At 43.4% G+C, this 23535-nt stretch overlaps 1 protein-coding gene across 1 annotated transcript in view; it reads left to right on the top strand.

The window, feature by feature from the left end:
• Positions 1–5723: 5723 nt before the first annotated feature.
• BICDL1 (BICD family like cargo adaptor 1) overlaps positions 5724–23535 on the top strand; it is a 74233-nt gene continuing 56421 nt past the window's right edge. Inside the window, exons 1-2 of the mRNA XM_067550284.1 lie at positions 5724–6134; positions 12680–12895. Of these exons, the coding sequence (XP_067406385.1) occupies positions 5724–6134; positions 12680–12895 (627 nt within the window). The remainder of the gene's footprint in view (positions 6135–12679; positions 12896–23535) is intronic.

The following is a 23535-nucleotide window of genomic DNA, read 5'->3' as shown; positions in this document are numbered from 1 at the left end:
GATTCTTCTGGATGAAAAGCCACTATATGAATGTAAGATCATAATAGTTTATCCTTAACTGCTTTTTATGTATGTGCATTTTATTTTTAATTTACTAAAACAGTGTACACGATACAATAACAGAAGGGTAATGAATAAAGAAGTTAAAAGCAACACAGTAATCTACTTCTAAAAATGTCAATCAATAATTAGATTCCAAGGACAGTTATGGATTTTCTGAAGTGGAGATTAATAGATGGTCATGCAGTTAACAAAGCATTGATATAAATTGAGCCAATGTATGCAATAGAACATTGTGCAGTTATCTGGGCACAAATGAAAACTGAGCATGTTGAATTAGAGTGTATGAGTATGGCATTAACATATCTGTAATAATGGTTGTTTGTTTACATGTGCCTATTTCTTGTCTCAGGCAGTCACCTCTCCCCCACATCCAACAGCTAGAGCTAAGAGAGCTTTGTTTGAGGCTTTGTTTTGGGGATTAATATCTTCTCAATATAATCTCTTTTTGTTTTATACACTGAAGGAGGCATTAATGATGGAAATTAATGCCACAATGGCTTTCAGAAACCACACCAGAAGGCTTGCTTTGTTATTATAGGCTCTTCCAACATGTAGGACAGGCTCTTGCCCGGTCCAGTCCTGGCGGCCCTTCCGCGGGCCCAGGCTCAGAGGAAGGCCACTGCGCCTTCCTACACAACAGGGGATCATTAGGCTTTTAGTCTTTCGCCCCGGCCCTCCGGCAGGGCGGGCGAGCGAGGAGTCTTTCGCCCCGGCCCTCCGGCAGGGCGGGCGAGCGAGGAGTCTTTCGCCCCGGCCCTCCGGCAGGGCGGGCGAGCGAGGAGTCTTTCGCCCCGGCCCTCCGGCAGGGCGGGCGAGCGAGGAGTCTTTCGCCCCGGCCCTCCGGCAGGGCGGGCGAGCGAGGAGTCTTTCGCCCCGGCCCTCCGGCAGGGCGGGCGAGCGAGGAGTCTTTCGCCCCGGCCCTCCGGCAGGGCGGGCGAGCGAGGAGTCTTTCGCCCCGGCCCTCCGGCAGGGCGGGCGAGCGAGGAGTCTTTCGCCCCGGCCCTCCGGCAGGGCGGGCGAGCGAGGAGTCTTTCGCCCCGGCCCTCCGGCAGGGCGGGCGAGCGAGGAGTCTTTCGCCCCGGCCCTCCGGCAGGGCGGGCGAGCGAGGAGCAGTGGCTCGAGTTTAGCGGGCGGCAGAGGCTAATTCCCTTTTTGGGGATTGGCAAGGATCAGGGGGGAGGGGAGGGGGACGCAGGCCCACCCAACTCCACTGCGTCCCAGCCCAGGGCCCTAGCAGTGGCACGGGGTTGCCACTCAGTCGGCGGGGCTCCTGCCGAAACACGCCGACTGGGCGTTACCCCTCATACAGCCATGCCTCTGGCTGTCCCTGGGCTCCTTCCTCCCCTGTTTCCCCGGTACCTATGTCCGTCGGGTCCTCTGTGTCGTCAGGGTACACCGCACGGGGTAGGCCAGTCAGTCCTTCGGCGTCCACGGGGGGTAGGTTTGGAAGCTCCTCAGCGAGGGGCAGCTCCTCCAGGTCACTGGGCTGGTGGTATGGTCCAGCCTCCGGCAACTCCTCCAGGTCGGATCCTGTCTCCAGGGGTTGGGCGTCTGGCAGCTCTTCCAGGTCCGGACCAGCTTCTGGACGGAACTCCCAGCTCTCTGGTTCAGCTGGCTCGTCCCAGCCGCTGCGGGCCTGAGGCTGGGCCCTGTGCCTTGGGCCTGGAGACCTCGGCCAGTCCAGAGGGCCCGGAGGCCCAACCCAGGCCTTAGAGGCGGGTCGCCGGGGCCGCAAGGGGGTTACCTGCGGCAGTAGCCTGGCGAGGTTCAGCCCCTTACTGCAGCCGGCGAGGCAGCGCGTCTGTCTTCGCCAGCAGCCTTCTCCCTTCTGAGCTGCAGGGCCTACTTTTTATAGCTGCAGCCCTCCCTAAGGCTCCGCCCCCCTGCTGTCGGGTTGGCCGCCCGGCAGGACCTATCGGGGCCCAGTAGTCTGGTTGCCGGGCAGACTGGGCTGCCAGCAAGTCTAGAGTCTGATTGGGCGCCTGCAGCCCTTCCGCGGGCCCAGGCTCAGAGGAAGGCCACTGCGCCTTCCTACACAGCAGAAGGTGCATGTAATCAGTTTGGATTTTAAACTACCTCCCCTAGTTAAGAAGAAGAAGAAAGAACCTAGCATACTAAATAATGGTATGATTATTGTTCTGGGACAGGGAGAGATTCTTTTAAGGAGTATAATATTGAACAGGATCATTTTTTAATAAAGCAAGTTCTGCTTTCCTAATGCGTAAACTTCCATTGATTAAAAGGCAAGGGTCTTAGGAACTGGATGACTGAAGAGATTGATAATGGGATACAGAACCTTTCACTTCTAACTCACTGGTTCAAATATAATTCTGGGTAGTACTGGCCAACAGTTAATGCCATTTGATGGCTATTAGTGGCCCATATGAAATGAATTAAAGCATCTCAGTCTACTTTTTAGTGAACAGGTGTTCATATCACAAAAACTCCACCACAGTTTGCATTAACTGACGTTATTAGGAAAAAGGCTAAGGACTGAGTAGGTATGCTGAGTAAATTACCTTCCAAGTTATTTTCCTAATGCAAGGTAAAGGCCCACTGACAGTTAGAAGGAAGTTTGCATTTCCAAAACTCATGCTATAGCTGTGGATAAACGGAAGATTTTTAGAGCTCCCAATCTGACACCTTTCATGAGCACTAGGAAGGGATGCAGCTCAGTTATGAGACAGAATTAGCCCCACCCCAACTAATCATATGTCCTAGCTATTGATATATATGGAGTAATTGTATAGAGACAGAGAGTATTCAAGTGAGTCCAGGGAGGGTGGGCATTTACAGGCAACCTTTAATGTGATAAAGCTGTGTAAAATTCCTTTTCTCATTTTACAAAAGTGTAATCTTCCTTAAAGAGGTCTCAATTCAACCACAGCTGAAATGATACCATTTTCATCAAAAGAAATTGTGATAATTTTAAATCTCAGTACCCTCCTCCTTTCCCCCCACTTTCCTGGTAGAAAATTAGGGTGAGTCCTGAGCCTTAAGCAAAAAACTCTAATAAAGATCAAGGCAGTTTCACTATTTGGTGATTCCTGACTCCTCTATGGTATCTCCTTCCGGAGAGGGAACTGTTAATCATAGAGTTGACTACAATTCCCAGCAGTCACTGAGGTTACCTTTAAAATTAATTTTATTCTAGTACAAGAGTAATAATCTGCAACTGATGGCAAACCCCAGTGGCTGTTGGGAGTATGCAGACTAAACTATTGGCCATAAAGAAGCTTAGGGAATATCCCATTAGTCTAGCAAGCCTAACCAAGGCCTCCAGAAGGACTTACAGTAAGATAATGCCACTCTAAGGAATGCAAAGTTCTTTCCTTGGAGATTTTTGGGTAGGATGGTATTTTCCTTGGCTCGGGGTCTACAAGGATCAGATCTCATAGTTTTATGCCAGATATGGAAGAGGATTTGTGGGTGTAAAAAAATCTCTACTTATGACTTCTTTCTTTCAGCATTAAAAAAGCTGTCTATAGTACATTTTTGGTGAGGGACAAAGTGTGATGTCCCATTGGTTTGGCCAATAGCGTTAATTTTTCATGCATTCTTATTAAAAGGATGAAATGGGATACTCCAAACTTTTCCAAACAAAAAAATAATCTTTAACTGAAAACTATAATTTCTTTAAAGAACTGTTGTTATATTTTACAGTTGTTATAAAGATGTTTTGAAAGGCCTTCCCTGGAGCCAAAACTTAATTAAAGGCAGCTCTGCTGATATAACAAGTTAATGTGTTGATTGTGTCATTAGTGTCCTATATCGCGACTCTCTTACAGTAATTCTTACAACATGCCTATAAAGTAGGCATTGTTATGTCATCCATTGTATAGATTAATAAATTAATAAACAGAAAGATTAAGGCCCACATTTTCAAAAGTAGCCTCTAGTTTTAGGTACCTCACTTTTTGTTGCTCAACTTTAGACATAAATTGTGGGGAGTTTTCAGCAGCCTGAGCATATATAATTCCAGTTGCGCCCTATCTGCCCAAAGCTGGGAATCCAAAACTAGAGGCCATTTTTGAAAATATGGGCCTCCGCAATTTGCTTCAGCATCACAAGCAAGCATTGGTAAATTGAAAATAGAGTCCAGGAATCCTGCTGACTCCCGATCCCCTGCTTGGACCATTAAACCATACTGCCTGTGCTTTGAGGACCATGTCTAACAAAACTACTCTAGATTAAGATTCATCCAAAGATGAGTTCTGAATGATTTGAGAACCATAAAGATCCTGATTTTCAGGAGTCAATTTTAGACATGATGAAATTCAATATTAGGGATGTTATTGGAATCTGACAGGTTTTAAGAGGATCATGATTTATAACAATAGAGGTAGTGGTGTTTAGTGGACAGAGCAAGCTTCGGAGCTTAGAACTCTTGAGAGGGAATGTTGACTCTGCTTTAGACTTGGTGTGTAGTCTTGGGCAAATAAATTAATTTTTTTCTGCCTGTTTCATCCTCTATAAAATGGAGATAACATTTATGCCAGGGGGACTGTGAGGTTTAATTTACTAATAGTTATAAAGTGTGTTGAGTTCCTCAGATGGAAGAGGCTATGTAAATGCAGAGTTAGTATTAGGTAACATTTGTAAAGTGCTTTGAAGATGTTACCCCTGTTAAAGTGCTTAGCATTATTATAGAAAAATATCTGTAGGGCATTTTAAAGATAAATCTCTGGTAATTTCGAGGGCAGCCATCACCATGGCATCTAGGTGGCAAATCCTCCCATTAAGGTTTGCCTTGAGCTGGGGCCAACTCTTCTTTGTCTGATTTTGCTTGCTAATTGTTTTCTATTTACTATTAATGGTCAGGTTTAGACTCAGTCTCATCACATCTCAGAGGCGTTCCATAGCTGAAGAAGGCCCTCACTGAGACAACTCTGCCGCCAGCCCTCCAAAGCCCAACCCTGGGCGCCGTCAGCTGTATTAGAGGGCCCCATCAAAGTGTGGTGTTAGTTATACGATGTCTGTAGAGACTGCGAAGCCCTAAAGCGCTATATCCATGCGAAGGGCCCAGTCAGGGAGGGCAGAGTATTCGGGATCCACCCTGAGAGCGGCCTGTGCCTTAGTGTTAGTACCAGACGGGTTGTCTGGAAGGGGCCACGGCTCCTGCGTGTCTCTGGGAATGTTCTGGGCAGTGGGGTGAGGCTCGGGGCACGGAGGGGTTAATCAGGGCAGCACCTGGGTGCCGGCTTATGGAGCTACCCGGCTCCGCGAATCAAAGCCCCTCGGAGAACAGGTGTTTGCTGTCGTCAGGACTCTGGGTTGGGAGGGGGTGGCCGCCGCCGGCTTTGCGAGGCTCTTGCAGCCGCTGCTGCAGCGCGATGTTTTGCAGGCGCCGCGGCGGAGATGGGGCGCGGGCAGCAGCGTTGCGGAGCGGGGCCGGCGGCAGCAGCAGCAGCAGCAGGGCGACCCGCGCACGCTGAGACAGCCCGGCTCCGGCAGCAGGGCGGCTAGGCTGCGACCCGCGTCCTCCCAGGGAGCCAGCCCGCGGGGCGGAAGGCGGCGCGCGCGGCGGCTCGGCGCGGGCACGGAGAGCGGAACAGGCTACTGGCGCAGCCCAGCGTGCGGGAGGAGAAGGGGCAGAGGCAGCCCCAGAGGCGGGGGCCGAGCTCCTGCCCCCGCAGCCTGGAGCGCACGAGGGGAGGGACATGGCCGCTTACTGCCTGGGCTTGGCGGGCGCCGCTTCAGCACCAGCGGAGCTGGACAGCGCCTGCTGCATGGAGCTGCAGGGGGCAGCGGGAGCAGGAGCCGCCCGGAGCCCAGCAGCCGCCGCGGCCGCCTTAGCTCCGCTCCAGGGCGGCCCGGGGGAGCTGGAGCTGGTGCTGGAGGAGGAGCTGGCTCTCTTGGCCGCCGCCGGGGAGCAACGGCAGCAGCAAGCCGGAGAGCAGGAAGCGGGGCCTGCGCCGGCCGGGCAGGAGCCCGAGCTGCTCTCGCTGATCAGGCAGAAGGAGAAGGACTTGGTCCTGGCCGCCCGCCTGGGAAAGGCTCTGCTGGAGAGGAACCAGGACATAAGCCGGCAGTACGAGAGGATGCACAAGGAGCTCACCGACAAGCTAGAGGTGAGGGACCGAGGGCTGGCCAAGCCCTGACCTCCGCGGGGTGGGAGTAGGGGCAGGGGCAGAGCCGGCCGCAGGGACACATGCAAGACAAGGTGGGGTAGGGGTGATTAGAATTCCAGGGGCAATCAGTGGGGTAGGCTGATGGAAAACGTGGGGTGACTGCAGGGTCACTTACTATATAGGGTAGGATGGGGAAAAGATGTGAGCTTCTGAGCCCGGACCATTTCGGGTGGGGTAAAGAGAAGATCTAGTCTCCAGTGACAGAATATGTGGTAGCAAGTTTGAGAGATTTTGTAAGAGGAGGCAGGGGGAGAAACCTGGGTTCCTTCCAGGCATAACAATGAGCGTTTGAAGCTCCAGGGATCTGGATGGTGAAAGGAAGGGGATGCATTGTCAGTCCGGATGGGAAGTACTCCAGCTCTAAGGACTATAGAGAAAGAGAGAGACAGAGGGAGTTCGGAGGAGCAGGGAGACCCGAGCTCCTTTAGAAAGCATGGAGGAGGGTTTTTCTTCACAGTAAGTTTTTCTGTATCTCAGCTGCTTCCTGGCCACAAGCTGACAATGCTAAGTTCAGGATCATTGATCTAGCATATTATTATAAAGGCACAGGTAACTGGCTTCCTCCCTTTTCTAGCTTCAGCCAAATTACTTTTTCTAAAGGTACTTTTAGGGACTTGTTTGTAGGTTTCAGGCACAAGTCCTTTTGATCTAATTTACTTTGAATATGTATAATGTACTGTTAGTGTGTATAATATGTATACATATTAACTCTGTGTGCTACAAGGCTTAATTCTTTCTAAAAAAAAAAATGTCTGTATTGAAACCTAGAGATACTCTTGGCTTGACCTTCTCTCTTAGGGCTATGAAGGATGGGAGGAAACCATGAAAACTAATGTGAATGCCCAAAGATAAGGTATACAACCTTGCAAAAATTTGTCTACAGACCTACCAGAACCTGACAAGGGGACTATAATTAATTTCACAGTAGTTTTGTGAAACCTGTGTATAATCAAACAACTGTATAGTCTACTGCAAAATATGGAACTGCATGAATACATTTCAGTTACAAATTATGCCCACCCACTGTCTTTAAAACATTTCCCTGCTGTGGTTGTTCTAGAAAACAGTAAATATTTATACAGGTATCTTCCTTTCTTGGGTTTACTGGAGATTAGTTAGATGGTTATTATAAAGGGAGAACCCAAGAGAGACCTGGAAAGGCCTTCAGCAAGGCATCGGCTTAAAATCCCCCATGATGATGATAGGAAAAATCTAATTATGCAATAAAGGGAAAATATTCTTCCTTTCAATTTTTTTTACTGTCTCATAGAACTTTGAATATATTGTACTAATTCAGACAACAACATAGTATGCTGAAAGGTCTGTGAAGCAGATGCTAACTCTGCATAAGTAGGTACATTTTAACTGTGGACATAGACCTTTTTAAAAAGGTTAAAAAAGGTGTAGATTCAGGAACACTTTGGAATTGAATCTTAAACTAGAAGGTACTGTTCTATCATATATCATCTTTGTGCCTTAGCAATTGGCTCTTATGGATAATGTATACCAGCAGATGAACCTTAATGATATGTCTCTGTGAACAGTCTGCTTTGAAAATACCTATAAATAATTGGGAAAAGCTGTTAGCTCAGTCCACTGAGTTCTTAGCAATGTATTGATTTTTAGGTTGAATGGAATATTTATAAATAAAAAGGCTTGTGCAGGCTGCTTCTCTTGGAGCAATTCTGTTACACAACTATATAAAGACTTACTATTACACCAGTTCTTTGCTTAGAGATTTACACTAGAAATTTCCAATTCCACCAGTGAATCGCTTTGTTGAAAATACTAAACCCAAGGAACACTGTTTTACAGCTAGTTTGAACAGTGACGGATTAACATTCTAATTTGAAACCATTGCCCAACATTGACCCTGTGTGTACACTTCAGCATACTCCTCTTTTCCTTGTGGAGTCGTATCTCTTTGCAAATTCAAGAGGATTTGTGAATTTATTGTAAGAACCAAAGTCCTTTGTTCCTTAAGCTTTTTCATCCTAAAGGGAAATCTGTCTTTGTTATTAAATCCAATACTTTACTACAGCCAATAACTTTCTCTCCACAGTAAAACCTCTCTGTAATTTTACTCTTCTGATAGCAACAGTAGTGAAGGTAATATTTTGTTCAAAATGTTGTTTAATTACACTATTTATTAGTTTAATTTTTTCCCCAAAGTGCATGTTTTAAGTATTTAGCCATTTTCACTCCCACAGTATTGTTTAATAGTTAAATTTGCTTTTGTTTTAACCTGGGTTTCCCTTGTTAAATGCAGTAAAGAGTTATACACAGCTTTTAAGAAAAACTTTTGCAGGTTGGGAAGCTGCTGAGGCTGAGTTCTGTCTTTAAAGTATAAAACAGCTTAAAATGTTGGTTAGTTACAAAACAATGATGAAATAGAGAAAATAACTATTTATATTTTGATGACAAGACATTTTATATATAATATAGTAACTTCTCTCAGATTATCTCAACTTTTATGGGCCCTTTTGGAAGCTATCCTTTATTTCTCAAGGGATATGTAGGCCATGAGGGATAATAAGTGTTTATACTGCTCTATCATCTCCTTGCCAAAGATGCAGCTTTCTGATTTTAATAAGCAATTCCCATGGAATTCTTTTACAGTCTGCCTTCTGATAACACAGTGTCACTTCTGTTACCTGTTCAGAATCAGAATTTTTTTCCTGTTCTGTCATTCAGAAAACAAATCTGAGACTATGCTACTTCATCGAAATAAAGCTTGGCTAAGTCTCATAACTTATTACAAAATAAACATTGAGAGAGACAGTGTTTTGAGATAATGTCTGTCATATGGACCAACATGGCTACAAAATACTGCAAAAAATAAACAGTGATAATCCTGTGTTCATCAAGCTAAAAGTTAGTCTATTGAAAAACTTCCATTCACTTCAATGGGAGCAGGAGCATACCCTTGACTGGGAGGGGCAGGAAGAGGAAAAGATTTGTGCTTATTTTATCCATTTCCTTATATTGCATTTTCTCTCTCCTTTTGTAGAATTTGTTATTGCTGCTTTCTGAAACTGAAATGTTAGCTGAGATCCCCCTGGTTGCAGTTTCGCCCAGATTAACTGCTGTTAAATAGAATGTACCAAGAGACATTTCTTCCTTTCCTCCTAAGTTAACTATTCAGAGCTGATGCTGAAAATTCAGTACAGTTTCTCCAGTGTATCCACTTTCCAGCTGCCAATGAACTGGTCTGCTCTGCTGGAGTCACCAAAACAGTTATAAATCTATATTCTCTCTCTAGATTCTTTAAAGATTCATTCGTTTGTTTTCCTTGAAAACACACACAATGCACAATTAGCTGTTCATCTCCAAAAAGGGTTCTTTGTGTGTTTGATAGCCTGGGTATTAAGATTCTGTATTTGGTACCAAGCACACCTACTTTGACAGGTCTCTCAGTGCCTAATCAGAGATTTAATTCATTTCCAGATATGGAATCCAGTTCTTTTTATAGTTTTGGATGCTCTCTGAATCTCATTGTTACACTCTGAAAGGGGTTAAAACAATGCCTCTGTTCCCTTCTGTGTCCTTTTTCTAGCATTTTGCAGTGCAGCTTCTCATTGTCAAGAAGGCAACTACCACTTGCTCCTGTCTTAAGTCAGGACAGACCCAACTCCGTTAACTGGATGAGGAAGCACACTTTCAGAATAGAATGTCTTAAAATTCAGTTCTGAGTAGAAATAAATGAGCAGCTAGAAAAGAAATATCAGTTAGAACAGCCTGTTCTTTCACTTCTGTCAGTACCAAATAATATGGAAAAGCAATAGAGAGCTCCATCAACTTATAGGACTTCAGGTTTGGGGAAGAATTGATTTTCAGGAATGGTCTGTTATTGAGACAAAAACATTGTAAAAATGAAAAAAAAAAAAAAAAAAAGATAGGCTGACTTGATTTGTGTTTTCTCTGTCTCGGTTGATTCCACTCTTTTGACTCAGCAGTTGTATCCCACAATACCTTTTATTGTATCTCTTTCACGAGACAACTAAGCTAGAGATACTAGGTTTTTCTGTGTAACTACATTCCCAGAATCACTGTGATTGCCATTTGCTGTACCTCTTCCATTTATTTAATCTTTTTGCAGTAAGTGAGCACAATATTTTTAAATAAATAGTCATTTTGGTCCTTTTTGTAGGTTTACAGTTTGCTTCTGAATTATGTTCATTATCTTTCTCTATACACTTGAGAATTTTGATTGTTATCTGTTTGCGCTACTTATACACATCATACTGAGGTTCAGTCTTCTATCCACAAAACTCCCCATATCCTTCTGAACAGTGCTTAGCAGTGAATGTGATATTGAGCTATAAAGGAGGATATTTTTGGCTTGATGTGTGGGTGTATACATGCATAACTCCCCCTCACCTTCTAAAATTAGAAAATACCCCATTCACTGCAGCATCATTAAAGTAATTGGAAACTTTTCCTCAGGAGATTTTTCTAAAAATCGAGATGGCAGCCTTCAGAGCAGGGGCTATCTTTCTTTCTTTGGTTGTACAGCTCCTGGCACAATGTCACTGATCTATGATTGGGCCCCAGGTGCTAACATGGTATAGATAATTAATAATAAAAACGAGAGTCCTATAGCACTTTAAAGACTAACAAATTAAATTTCTGTAGGCATAAGCTTTCATGGGTTGCAACCCACTTTGTCAGAAGTAATTAATAATGTCAGCCCTTTCCCATCTGAAGGAGAGTTTTCTTTTCATTATTTACAACATAATGAAGATACTGTATTAGAGCAATTTATTTCCTAAATTAGAGACAGCATTTTCCTCGGCCTGGGTTAGCATTTGTGGGCTTTGCAGAAGAGGTGAGTTTTGAGGGAGGATTTGAAAGGACAGAAGTTGGACGCATGTTGTGTTGGTGTAGGGTAAGAGGATCAGGCGTGGGGAACAGGGTTGAAGATTATCCAAAGACAAGAACAAGGAAGAGGTGGAGGAGTAGCAAGAGAGAGCAACAAATATAGAATTGATAGAGTAGTGAAGAACCTTGAAGTTAAGACTTCCCGTTCTTGCCTTGATGCAGGAGGAAGTTGGTGGAGGGATTCAAAGGAGAGCTATGCAATCTGAGCAGCAGGCAACTAGCTGAAACATGGCATCCTCTTCCCTTACTTCTGATACCCAAGAAGACTCTCCACATAATGCTGTGTGATTTTTCTTCGCATCGGTTTAGTGGACATGAAGGAGGGGAGACAGGGCCCTGTTCACTATGGGATTGTGTCCTGGGAAAAATGGGGAATTGCTATCTGTATCAATCCCAATGGGCTCTTATCCCATGCTGTCACATTTTCTTGAAAGGAAGACCACATTCAGGAGAGGAGACGTTGGCAGCGTGGCTTCTGATGGAGCCAGCTTGCCATGTGGGTCAAAGGGACCCAGGGAATATCAAGAAAAGGCTGTCACTCTTTAGGTCCAGGGTACCCCAGATTTCCCCAAGAATCTTGGAACATCGGCAGGAAAGAGCTTCACACTCTGACCAGTCTGCAAGCAAGCAAATGTGGCCTCTGTGATCATAGAAATTCTGAACTTGAGTTTTCCAAGTAACTTTAGCCCTTGTGGTTTTTGGTTTTTGGCTTTTTTTTTTTTTTTTTTTTTTGCACAAAGGGGCATAATATGGAAGCAGTTTGAATTCATTTTCAACTGTATTTTAGCCTAGCCTCTATTTTTAGGCCTTCAGTTAACTGACCCTGCAAAGCATGTGCAAGTTTTAATAGATTTCTAGCTACCTGATTTTCACAAACAATTCAAAGGAGACACAAAATTGTGCCTGCAACACAAAACTCAATTTCTGAAAATCTGGTCCTAAATATGCATATACATATCCTAGTACAGGAGTTACTTCACCAGCCACTGATACACAGCCCCCTTCGGAGTGAAAAACAATAGTTTTACAGCACACAGAAACAGTGTGTAACCAGTTAGGAGAGAACGTGAAATATTATGTAACCATTTGTAACTGTAGTTCAAGAGAGCCACTTGACAAGAAGGGTGTTTTACTTCTGTATATCTAGAGCTCCACAGAATTGGTTTTAAAGATCTCTGAGTGTGAGAGCAAGTTAAAAATGACAGGATGGTATTAGATTGACCCTCCAAAAATTGTTTGAGTTGACTCATGTTTCTCTAAATTATTAATTGGTCTGTGTGACCAAAATTTTCTGCTTATTGACATTCAGAGTCTGCTTTTCTGTTTCTTTGTACTCAAAACAAAATTTGGCATTTTTGATTTCCTCTATTGATCTACAGAGCACAAAGACAGATTTATTACAGTGATTTTAGTACCTGTTTCTTGACTCTAATATAGATTTGCAAGTCATATAGAAGTAGCAGACTCTTGTATTGTGTTTGTTGCATGAAAGTACAGGGAGGAGCTGACGCAAAACATTAAGGATATCTGGGAATGGGGAGTCAGGTGGGAATATGCAGCATCCAGTGATGTTTCTGCTTTCATAATCTTTTTCTATTATCTAGCATCTAGAACAAGAGAAACATGAATTAAGGCGACGGTTTGAGAACAGAGAAGGGGAATGGGAAGGAAGGGTGTCAGAGTTGGAAAGCGATGTGAAACAGCTACAGGACGAGTTGGAGAAGCAGCAAGTTCACCTTCGTGAAGCAGATCGAGAAAAAACACGAGCCATCCAGGAATTATCTGAACAGAACCAAAGACTCTTGGATCAGCTCAGCAAGGTGAGGCCTTATGGCAGGGATGGGGCAAGGGAGGTGGAAGTCCCCATGTCATTAGTCAAATTTGTCATTCAGAAAAGTCGAACTTTTCTGTAATCAACCTTGTAAACAAATGAGCAAGACCCTTCCCTTTAAAAAAAAAAAAAAAAAAAAACCCACACGCCCTATTCCACGACTCTGTTCAAACTACATTGGTGCCCCTAACAAGATGTACTGTCCTTAATCTGCACTTCCTACCCTGAAAATGGGCTTTTACAATATGTGATTGTGTTGTAGATCACATTGTAGTTGTGCAATCAAGTTTTTTTCTATTTATTTTATGGACTTTTTCATCCAACTTCTTTTTTCCTCTCCATGAACGTAAATCAGACTTCTAAACAGCTGTCAGCCTGAAGTGTCATGAATATTTTACTATATGCAGGGCAAGATTAACCTACTGTCAGTTTAATGATAAAACCAAAGGCCCAATTCTGCCTCCAGTTATTCAAGCATGACAGTTGAGCTAAATGGTAGCTATACGGTTAGAACTGAGGGCAGAATTGGTCACCCCAACATCATGCATTCACTAAGGCTAATTCTGTCCATGATTAAATGTACAAAACCCTATTAACATCATTGGGGTTGCATGATTTTTACTGAAGTAATAATTTGGCCCACTGAATGAAGGAGGATTGAAAATGAAAAACTGATGAGAAATTTTTCTAGATTAAATGCATGCCTTCAATAATTTAAAGAAGGTTGATTAAGGTTGTCAGGCCCAAAAACTAACTTGCCATAGAAAATTAAGAATCTGTATCTTTTGTCCGCCTTTATTCCATGCCACTCCCAGAGAATGTTTTATATGAGGGCTGGTCTACACTTACCTCACAATTCGGCGGCAGTCAACGGGAGTTACACAAACTACTCATAGTAGTTTGCGTAACTCACATCGACTGCTCTGCTTCCCTTCTGCGCACTGTCTACGCTGCGCTGACGGTAACAGTGTTCCCGTTGATGCAGCGCTATGCTTCTTGAGGGAGTGGATTTACTCAGTCAACTTCCTGGTCGATTGAGTGGATCTATACTGACTGCTCAATCAATCCAGAAAGATCGATCTGGCGGCAGCGAATTTGCCGCCATCAGTATAGACATGGCCTGAGTGTGCTAAATTACTCTGTACATGTCCCCCCGTGTAGGGGGCAGCGCCTGGGGCTCTCCCTCTGGGTCCCTCTCGGAGGGAGACCACCCCCCTGGTTACCCCCCGCGCCGGGAAGCAGTCTCTAGCCCTCTAACCGGGCGAGCAAGTAGTCTGCCGCCCTGGCCCTTAGCAGGGCGGGGCAGGGCCAAGGGTCAGCCAGCTCTAGTCTTTAGCCAGGGGAGTCAATAGTCTAGGGTTCAGGGCCGGGGAAGGCCGGCAGAAGCACATGAGAGCACTCAAGCCCGTAGCAGGGTGAGCAACGGTCTGGGGCCAGCCCTTAAGCAGAGCAGGGCAGGTAAGGCAGGGTAGGTTCCAACGGTAGCCACTATCCACCCTAGGTCAGGGTGAGAGAGAGAAGGGGGGAGGGGGATGCAGGCCCACCCATCTCCACTGCGTCCCAGCCCAGGGCCCTAACAGTGGCAAAGGCATTGCCACTGAGTCAGCAGGGCTCCAGCCAAAACACGTCAACTCACTGAGAGCCGCAGCTCAGCTGGACCACAGTCGGCTTTCCTGGGCTCTTTCCTCCCGCCCTCTGCTTAAAGTACCTGGGCTCCATTGCATTTGCCTGGGTCACTGAGTTCGGGGGTGTGCAGGAGTCCCACGAGTCCTTCCCCGTCAACTGGCAGCAGCTCCAGAAACTGCATGGGCTCTTCAGCGGACAGTACCTCCAGGTCCTCCAGCCCCCAGGCCGCAGGCGGCTCAGGCAGGCCTTCCTCTGGCCCCCAGGCGGCTCAGGCAGGCCTTCCTCTGGCCCCCAGGCCGCAGGTGGCTCAGGCAGGCCTTCCTCTGGCCCCCAGGCCGCAGGCGGCTCAGGCAGGCCTTCCTCCGGCCCCCAGGCCACAGGCAAGACCAGCTGCTCCCCCTCAGCATGGGCCTCTGGTCTGGTTCTAGGTTGGAGCCCCAGGGGAGAGGCATCCTTCTCCCTTGGCCATCCCAGCCTGACTGAGTTAGCAGGCCTGTGTTTTAAAGGCCTGGCTCTGCCCCCCTGCTTCTAAAGGCCTGGGCCCGCCCACCTGCTTCCAGAAAGGTGATATCCTTCTGGGCTCTAACAGCCGGGGTGAGTTTGGCTCTTCCTCTGGGTCCCTCTCAGTGGGAGGCCACCTCTCCTGGCTGCATACTCCAGCATATCAGGTGCAGTATTTGAAGCAGTATAGTGAATGGTGTAGATTCAGCCTAAAGACCCAGAACTCGGGTCAGGAGGGAAGAAGCAGCTAGAAAAGTAGGCTTGTTCTAGGATTTCATTGTCTAGAGCTGATGGGACACAGTAGTTGGTAAGGGGAAAAATAAGGCCTGAGCCACACACAGCACTGGCACCAGGAGAATACTACTAGCTGGACACAGGGATTCTGGCTGCAAATGTGCATTTATTTAGTCTTTTTGTGTATGTAACTTCTGCAAGGTCTCTGTAGGAGAGGAAAGGTGATCTTGTGGCTAAGGCATTGGACTGTAACTTGGAAAATTATGGATTTTTTCCAAGCTCTGCCACAGACTACCTGTGCAGCATTGGGCAAATCACTTAATCTGTGTTTTACTTTCCCATCTGTGGTTTTTGTTTTTAATTGGCATAATAATCCTTCTCTACCTCCTAGGGTGTAGAAGATAAATTCATTAATGTCTGTGAAGTGCTCTTATACCACACTGTTAGGGGCTATGTACGTACATAGTTATCTAGAATCTCCTCTCTGTAGATCATATGCTGACAATTCTGTCAAGGAGAGGTATGATTCAATGGCTGAGATCTTCATCTAGGACTAGAGAAACATTCTGGAGGTTAGATTTGATATTGCAGGGGGTAGGAGCTGAGGACCTCACATGAATAAGGCTGTGAATTGCGTCCCCATCAGATTTCTGCCAGCTTCAGGATCGCTTTTCCGTTTGCCCACTTTTCGCAGGCAGTCATTAAGAAAATTTCATAAAGGATTGTATCTTGCAGGCATCATAACAAGTTGAAAGACAAGTCAAAAAAAGACAAACCTTTTCCTTGGGCTTTGTGCCACACAGGATTATAATTATATAACATTTATAGCGTAAGAACACCTAGAGGCCTCAGCTAGGTTAAGGCCCCATTCTACTAAGCACTGTATAAGCCTAGTATAGAGCAGTTCCTGTCCTAAGGAGTCTTGTCAGGGTGTTCCACTACCCTCCAAGTTCCTAACTAGTCTTTTTGGTCCCTCAAATCCCTGCTGCTTCTGGAGAACCATGCTCTGTGTCCCTCCTTACCCATTTCTTCAGAACCTAAAGATACTGGAAGAGGAGGGACCACTCATCTCTTTAGAACTTCAGTCTTGGTGCTGAACTTTACACATGCAGTGACAATCAGCCACCCTCTTAGAGATGAAGAATGTGGATTTATGGGGACAACTTATTGGGTCCACTTCAACAAACTAGTTCTCAGCATGTGTCTGTCATCTGTGCAAAAGTTCCTGACATTTAATATACATTTTATATCATTAATCATCATCATCATCTTTTGTTATAAGTTCTTCCTGGGATGAAGCCATGGGAAGTCTTGGTAAATGGCAGTTGAAGTGGCAGGGTCTAATAGTTTGAAATCAGATTGGATAAGATGAACAACAATTTATGTTTTTTAATCTAGGTCTGATAAGTATGTGGATGAGTGACTACCTAAAATGCTTAGTGTTCTACATTTGTTGTACCTCTGTAATGTAATTGTTCCTCTTAATGATCCTGTATCTTATTTTGAAGATATATATATATGTGTGATGTCTGACCTGGTAGAAGTGCTTTGCAGTGTTATGTGAGTTATGTGGTTTGTTTCCTGTTTGTATTATTTCCTAGACTTTCAGTGAATGCAACAAAAAACTTAGTAGAGCTTATGAGCTAAGCAAGGTTAGGTCTGGTCAATTGGAAGACATCCAGTGAAAAAAGATTCTAGGAACAGGTGAATTTTTTGCACACCTTAAGTGCAGGTACTACATAAAGTCTTCCTGCAATGCTGATTGTGGATTTTCACTTGCCTTTTTTATTCTGTGTGTTTGTTTAATAATTTCTTCTTTAAAAAGAGATTTGTATACAAAAATATTAATGCAACAATAAGGTGGAAGTTTTAATTGCATAATAATAATGAAATTCAGACCAAAGTTTTCGACAGCAGCCTTAACTCTGCCCCCTTGAACATTTGTATTCCATTAGGGTCTTTAGTTACAAAATAAGAAAATAAAATGTTGCATTACAATACATAATGGTACATATTGTATGTGCATCTAAAGATAGAAGATTGAAATATTATTTTATATTTTATTTACCAAATAGCATCTTATTGCCAAGTGTTACATCACTTTGTGTTGCCTTTTATCGTCAGGTCTCAAAGTGATTTACAAATATTAACTAACTGAGCCTCACACTGCCTCAGATAGCTGAGGAACGGAAGGATGATTTTTTGGCTAAAACAGAGGACTGCAAGTCAGGAGATCTGTTCCTAGCTGTGCTGAAGACTTCGTATAACAGAATACTTAAGCTCTCTGTACATCAGTTTTCCCCATCTCTAAAACTGAAGCCAATACTTTTTTGCCGTACAGGGGTGATGAGAAGCTAAATTAATGTTTGTAAAGTAATTTGAGAGCTTCAGATGAGAAAGTAGTATAGTTTTGTAAAGTTCTACTAATAACAATTATTATATTAGGAACACATTACCTACCCTTGAAATGGAGCTCCTTGGGGGGATTCATTAGCTGTTCTTAACAGAACAGAACAACATTACTCAGTAGTTTAAAATGGGAAATGAAAAAAATATTGTATTCATTTGAAATTCAGGAAGAATTTAGGTGGGCAGTATTGGGATATCATAACTAAAGACAATTGTGATACATGCACAAAAGAGTTAAAGTTTAAGGTTTCCACAGCAAACCTAACTGTGGATTTCCTGATATGTAATTAAAAGCTCAGTTGTATGTTGGATTAATTCATACACACAAGTATTATTGTAATTAGTCTGGTACAGGCCCCAACATGAGGTAAAGGAGACTATCTGTAAGCAGTAAAACATCTGACACATAGTTGATTAGTTCTGATTCTGCATAAATGGAGGAGAGTGGTATACATATATGACATAATGAATTTGAAATATCTGTGTTTCTTTAAATATAAACTGTAGGAGACAAAGGATGGTCCTGTGGTTAAGGCACAGGCTCATTACATCCGAGTTCAGATCCACCATACATATTCTCTGTGACCTTGGGTAAGATGTTTAATCTGTCTGTGTCCATTCCCCATCTGTAAAATGGGAGAATGCTCCCTTTCTCCTACACTTTCTATCTTGTCTATTTAGATTGTAAGCCTTTTGGAGTCCCTGCTGTCTCTTCCTATGTATAGCTAAAGCAACTAGAACACTGAACCCCACTCTTTTGGGATCTCTAATTGCTACTGCAAAATTATTAATAAAATATAATAATAATAATGAGCACCTTGTACTTGAGAGAAAATTTTAGCTTCTTCCTCTGTCAGGAAGTGACTGAAGGAATCTTTTAGTAGATAGCTTTCCCACATATTCCTGCAACCAAGCAATGGACTGCTGTAGCCTATTGCTGCATCTACAGTTGGGATGAGGATGTATCATTCCCAGTTTAGTTAAGCTTCTTTTATAATATATGGAGCATTAAGAAGTAATTTAACAACATCAAGCTCCAGCAGTTTTTGCAATGAAAATCTGTTCTCAATGGCAGGAAGAAGTATGTATTATCTTGTGTTGCTGGAAAGTGCCTTAGTTTCCCTCTAGGATAGTTCTTCAGTAGAGTTACTGTAGCTTTTATATTCCGACAACATCCAATGTTGACATGGTGTTATAATGAATGATCTATTTCAATCAATCCCTCTAGGGTAAAGAGAGAGAACTCGGGAAAGATCAGCCAGCCTGCTCCAGGAGAAGTCTCCAGAGCAGGTTTTAGTTACTAGCCACATGCTGTCCTTTCATTGACTAATCTGTCTCAATTTTTAAATGTGTGTTTCCTCTTCAGATTCTTTATTCAGAGAGAACAGCTTTACAAGACTGGAAGTGAAGGTCTCTTCTTGCCCTTTGCCTTACTTTGTTTGGAGAGAAATGCTTTTATTTCAGAGTTTCAGGCCCACTTACTTAATGTTATCCTTTCTCAACCCCTTTTATGGAGTACATTTTTCTGGCTACCCTTGCTCTACTCAAAGCAGCATGGAGTTTTCTGTTTGCAGTTAGTAAACTGAAGGGGTTTTAAAAATGTTTGTTTCTATTGCTTCTGGTAGTATAGGAACTATATGGGATTTAGGTAGTTCAGCTAGGTTCACATATACATTAAGTTGGCTGTGCAGAGTGCATTTCCAGATTTGGCATTGTTGCTAATTATTAAGGGAAACAGGTTGGACCATGTACTTCCCTAGTATAACTCCACTAAAGTATATTGACATTACACCAGGAATGAATTTGGTCCATGGTGTTCTAATGACATTCAAAACGCACATATATTTAATAGAAGCCTCTTAGGGTCTTGTGTATGAGGTTGTTTCAAATTTCCTGAAAGAACATATTTGTAGATGTGGCACCTATTTCTCTCTGTTACTAAGTCAGCTTAGATTCTAGCACAGCTTTTTGAAAACAGGAGAGCAAGCTTCTGTTGTCTCAGCCCAGGAAGAATCTTCTTGCAAATGACCAGTTCTACAAACCCCAAGATGCAATTTAATCATTGATTTTGTTTCGTTTTTCAAAAGTACCTTTTTAATTTTGTTGCAGCTAGAATTGTTTTAATAAAGCAGCAATCAGCTGCCTGCTACTGAAGCTTGTTGTACTGAATCCTTGCACAGGAGGATGTACAGATATACACTGCCTTTCAGTGATGCAAAGTTAGGTTCAGGGGAAAGTCAGCTGACCTGAGACCGTGTATCTTGGTAAATCTTGTTTTGATGTACTGCATATACAATAGGGGACACGTCTGCCTAGATGTGGGGGAGGGAGGCCAGGATGGCAAAGTCAGAATATTCATTGTCTAAGGGCCTGATTCAAGCCCACTGAAGTCAACCAAATGACTCCCATTGACTTCATTGGGCTTTGGATCAAGCCCTTTATGAATTGTATGGGACTATTTGGCTGCCCCACCATTCTCAGATAGCTAAAAATCCCCACATCACTTATAAGGTCCTGTTTATTCCATGCATGGAATTTTCTACAGATTTCACCATGTCAGGAAAGGCTTGTTGTCAATATAAATTCATACTATAGCAGGGACTCCCAGATAATAATCCATCTTCATGCCATATCAAGACCTAATTATTGGGACTTTTCTATACTAACGCTGTAAATATGGGACATTGCCACAGCTGTGTGTTCTTCCCTGGAAAGCCCTTCACTGAGTTGATTCAGTGCCCTAGATGGATGCTAAGAAACAAGTTCAGATAATTTGTAAGTGAAAATTGTCCACTTTGTCTGTCCAGGAAGGCAGTGGTATTCATAGAGAGATGCAGAGAACTTCTAAGGTTAAAAACTGCTTTAATGACACATCAAGATCACTGTAGAGCTCTCCATATTGGTGTGCTTAACAAAGGCTCACTGTTCTTTTTACATGTGGGATCGCTTCATTGTCTAAACCTCTAGTCTGAAATATCTAGATTGCTTGGAACCATAAGTTTCAATGCCAGGAGGGTCTGTTTAATCCTCCATTTTGAGATAAATTATTAAATTTAGTAAACTGCATGGGATGAACTTCAGCACAGACCTTTAAAGTGATGTCCTGTCTGTTCACTGTGGGCTTCAGGATCTCATGGCCTTCTAAGCAAATGTATGGTTTGTTTGGTGAAAATGTCCCTTCCCTACATATGTCAGCAAATATAAGCAGCAAGTAGGGACTTCTAGCATAGACGCTGGAACTAAGCATGCAGGAGGTGCTGCTGCACCTCTGGCTTGAAGTGGTTTCCATTATATACAGGGTTTACAGTTTGATTCAATGACTCTCAGCACCCCCATTATACAAATTGCTCCAGCACCCCATTCCGAGAAAGGAAAAACGAGGGCACATCTTTTAACTCTATTGAAATATACTTGAGAGTTTTCCCCAATGTCAGAGAGAAGAAATTATTTTACTAACAAACTTAACAGGGGATAGGGGGAACTATCTGTCCTTCCTGGCATGTGCGCGCAGATGACTACTCGCTTCATTCCAGATGCGGCTGAATTTCAGTGGTTTTGCATGTATGTACTGAGATTGGTTGAAGTGTTTGAGGATGAAAGGTGTTATAACTTTATTTTCATGATAATCTTTAAGCTTTATAGTAACTAGGCATATGCCACACTCTGCCTTGGGGCAAAGCAGATTTTACAGGATAAAGTTCTAGGGAAGGATTGTTTGTTGATTGTAGTAGGTGTGTTTTCATTCTCTTAGCCTCACCCCCACCAAGGTGAGGGAATGTTGGGTGTTTTCCCATCTGATGCCTGCAGCAAGACTTGGCAAGGGAGGGGGGTAAGTGTGGGTGCTCTACTCAGCATCATCCCAGCTTTTGATTTGGGATGATCAATCTCACTCTACACTGCCTATTTGCCATTTCCAGAGCTACTCAGCGGCCCCGTCATCAGTTGCTAGGCTACAGCTTATTACATTGTCCCAGTCTGGTGATGTTGCTATGGCGACAAGGTTGTTATTCTACTTGTGAGTCCGTTGCAGTCAGGCTGCAAGTGCATGGACGACGCAGCTGTGACGTCTAAGATGGTCAGTCAGGAACTGTCTGATGCCCTTATTAAAATTAGGAGGTAGAGGGAAGTGGCACACTTTCCAGGATGCACACTCCCACCTCCTGAATTAGACATGGTGCATTTTATTTGGCTGCATCTGAAAACACGTTCTCCCTGATTTGCTTCAGATTTCCAAAAATTGTCATGGAGATTTACCAACCCAAGAATGAAAGCCCATACCTTATTGTGGCAGGTGATGAGGGGAAAAAAATATTTTGTTCACCTGTCAAAAATAATTACTTGCTCCAGGCAAGTGGGCAAATAGAATTTATCAAGGCTTACTTCACTGAAATATACTGATAAAATGCATATTTTCCCTGCCCAAAAGAAAGAAAATGGTGAATTTTTCTGTTTATATATAATAAATCTGTTAAGCCTGGGATAAGACGGTGGAAATTCAATCACTAAAGTGAGAGCTGCAGCTGCTTATAATCAAGCTGAATTTGGTCTTGTGTATCATTTATATACAAGTGCCTTAGCTCCAAGAATCACAGTACTTAGCCAGCAAGCCTGACAACATTTCTGTATTCCATATTTTGTAGATGAGGGAAACTGAGGCACAAGGCAGCAGCAGTGGCTTGCCCCAACTGTCACACCAAAAGTTTTTCAGAATTGGTGATGAACCCAGGACTCCTAACTCCCAATCCCCTGCCTCGAGTGCAGACATGGCCTCTCTTGAGATATGCCCTCTGAGTGCTAGTTTCCAAAGTATCATATACAAATGATGCATGTAATATATGCTAGTTCACTGAAATGCAGCCATAAATGGAGCTCACTGATCTTTCTTATACTTTCAATAGTGGTTGAAGAGGCTGCGTCTGGATCTTTGTTTAGTTTGAGTTTGGGGCTGAAATCTCAGCTGTTTTCATGAGTTTTTTCCTCAAAATGATGGAAGTTGCATAGAAATCTGAAAGCCAGCTCATCCTATCACCTTGTGCCCCATCTGGAAAATAGGCCCTTTCTGGAATCTGTTCTGGAACTAAAACTGAATTGGGTTTTGAACCAGGTATTTGAACCTGAAATAATTTCCCCAGCCTTCTCATTCCAAACAAATTCAGTAGTTCTAATTTGAATCCATGTCTAATTTTAATGTGTATAGTGATTGTCTTGTGCAGCATGTCAAATGTAGGTAGGAAAAGAAAAATCTTCAAAATATTATTTTTTGCTTATTCACTCTTGCAACTGTAAATCTGCTCCAGCAGATACTAGAAAACTAGGGCAGTGTTGGTATCCACACTTTGCAGTTCTAGCTGAAACCATGGCTATTCAAAATTAAGAGGTTTGCAAACATCTCTGTGGAAGAGCCTACTTAAAGCATTTGACATGTTAAAAGAACCGGTGTGTTCTAAGCATATATTACAGTGAAGGCCTTTTAAATGGCTAGGTAAATAAAAAGTATTTCTTTTTAAAAATAGATTAATACACAAATGTTCAACAGAAAGGCAGTCTCCCTTCCATTGGCTTCATTAACGAGTGCACATAGTATTCTAATGACTTGTGAAACAAGAGTCCTCTTGAAGGCAGACCAAACCTTTAATAAACTGTTTGTATAGAATCATGTTTAGCAACATATACAGCTTATTTGAAACACACTCTTACAGGATTAACTGGAGCTTCTTACAGATCTTTGATATGTGTTCCACAACAATTTAAATATAGAATTGGATTGAGCTGTTAGACCAACATGTTGGCAACAGTAATGTGGCAAAAAAAGATGAGATGGTTGCTGGGTAAGACTGCCAGCATTGAAAGAGCAAAGCA

This window comes from Emydura macquarii, unplaced genomic scaffold (assembly GCF_026122565.2).
Source record: "Emydura macquarii macquarii isolate MOO-44397 ecotype Brisbane River unplaced genomic scaffold, CSIRO-AGI_Emac_v2 contig_1254, whole genome shotgun sequence".
NCBI lineage: Eukaryota > Metazoa > Chordata > Testudines > Chelidae > Emydura > Emydura macquarii.
The sequence above is the reverse complement of the archived record's forward strand: the minus strand, read 5'-3'. Positions and strand labels throughout refer to the sequence as shown.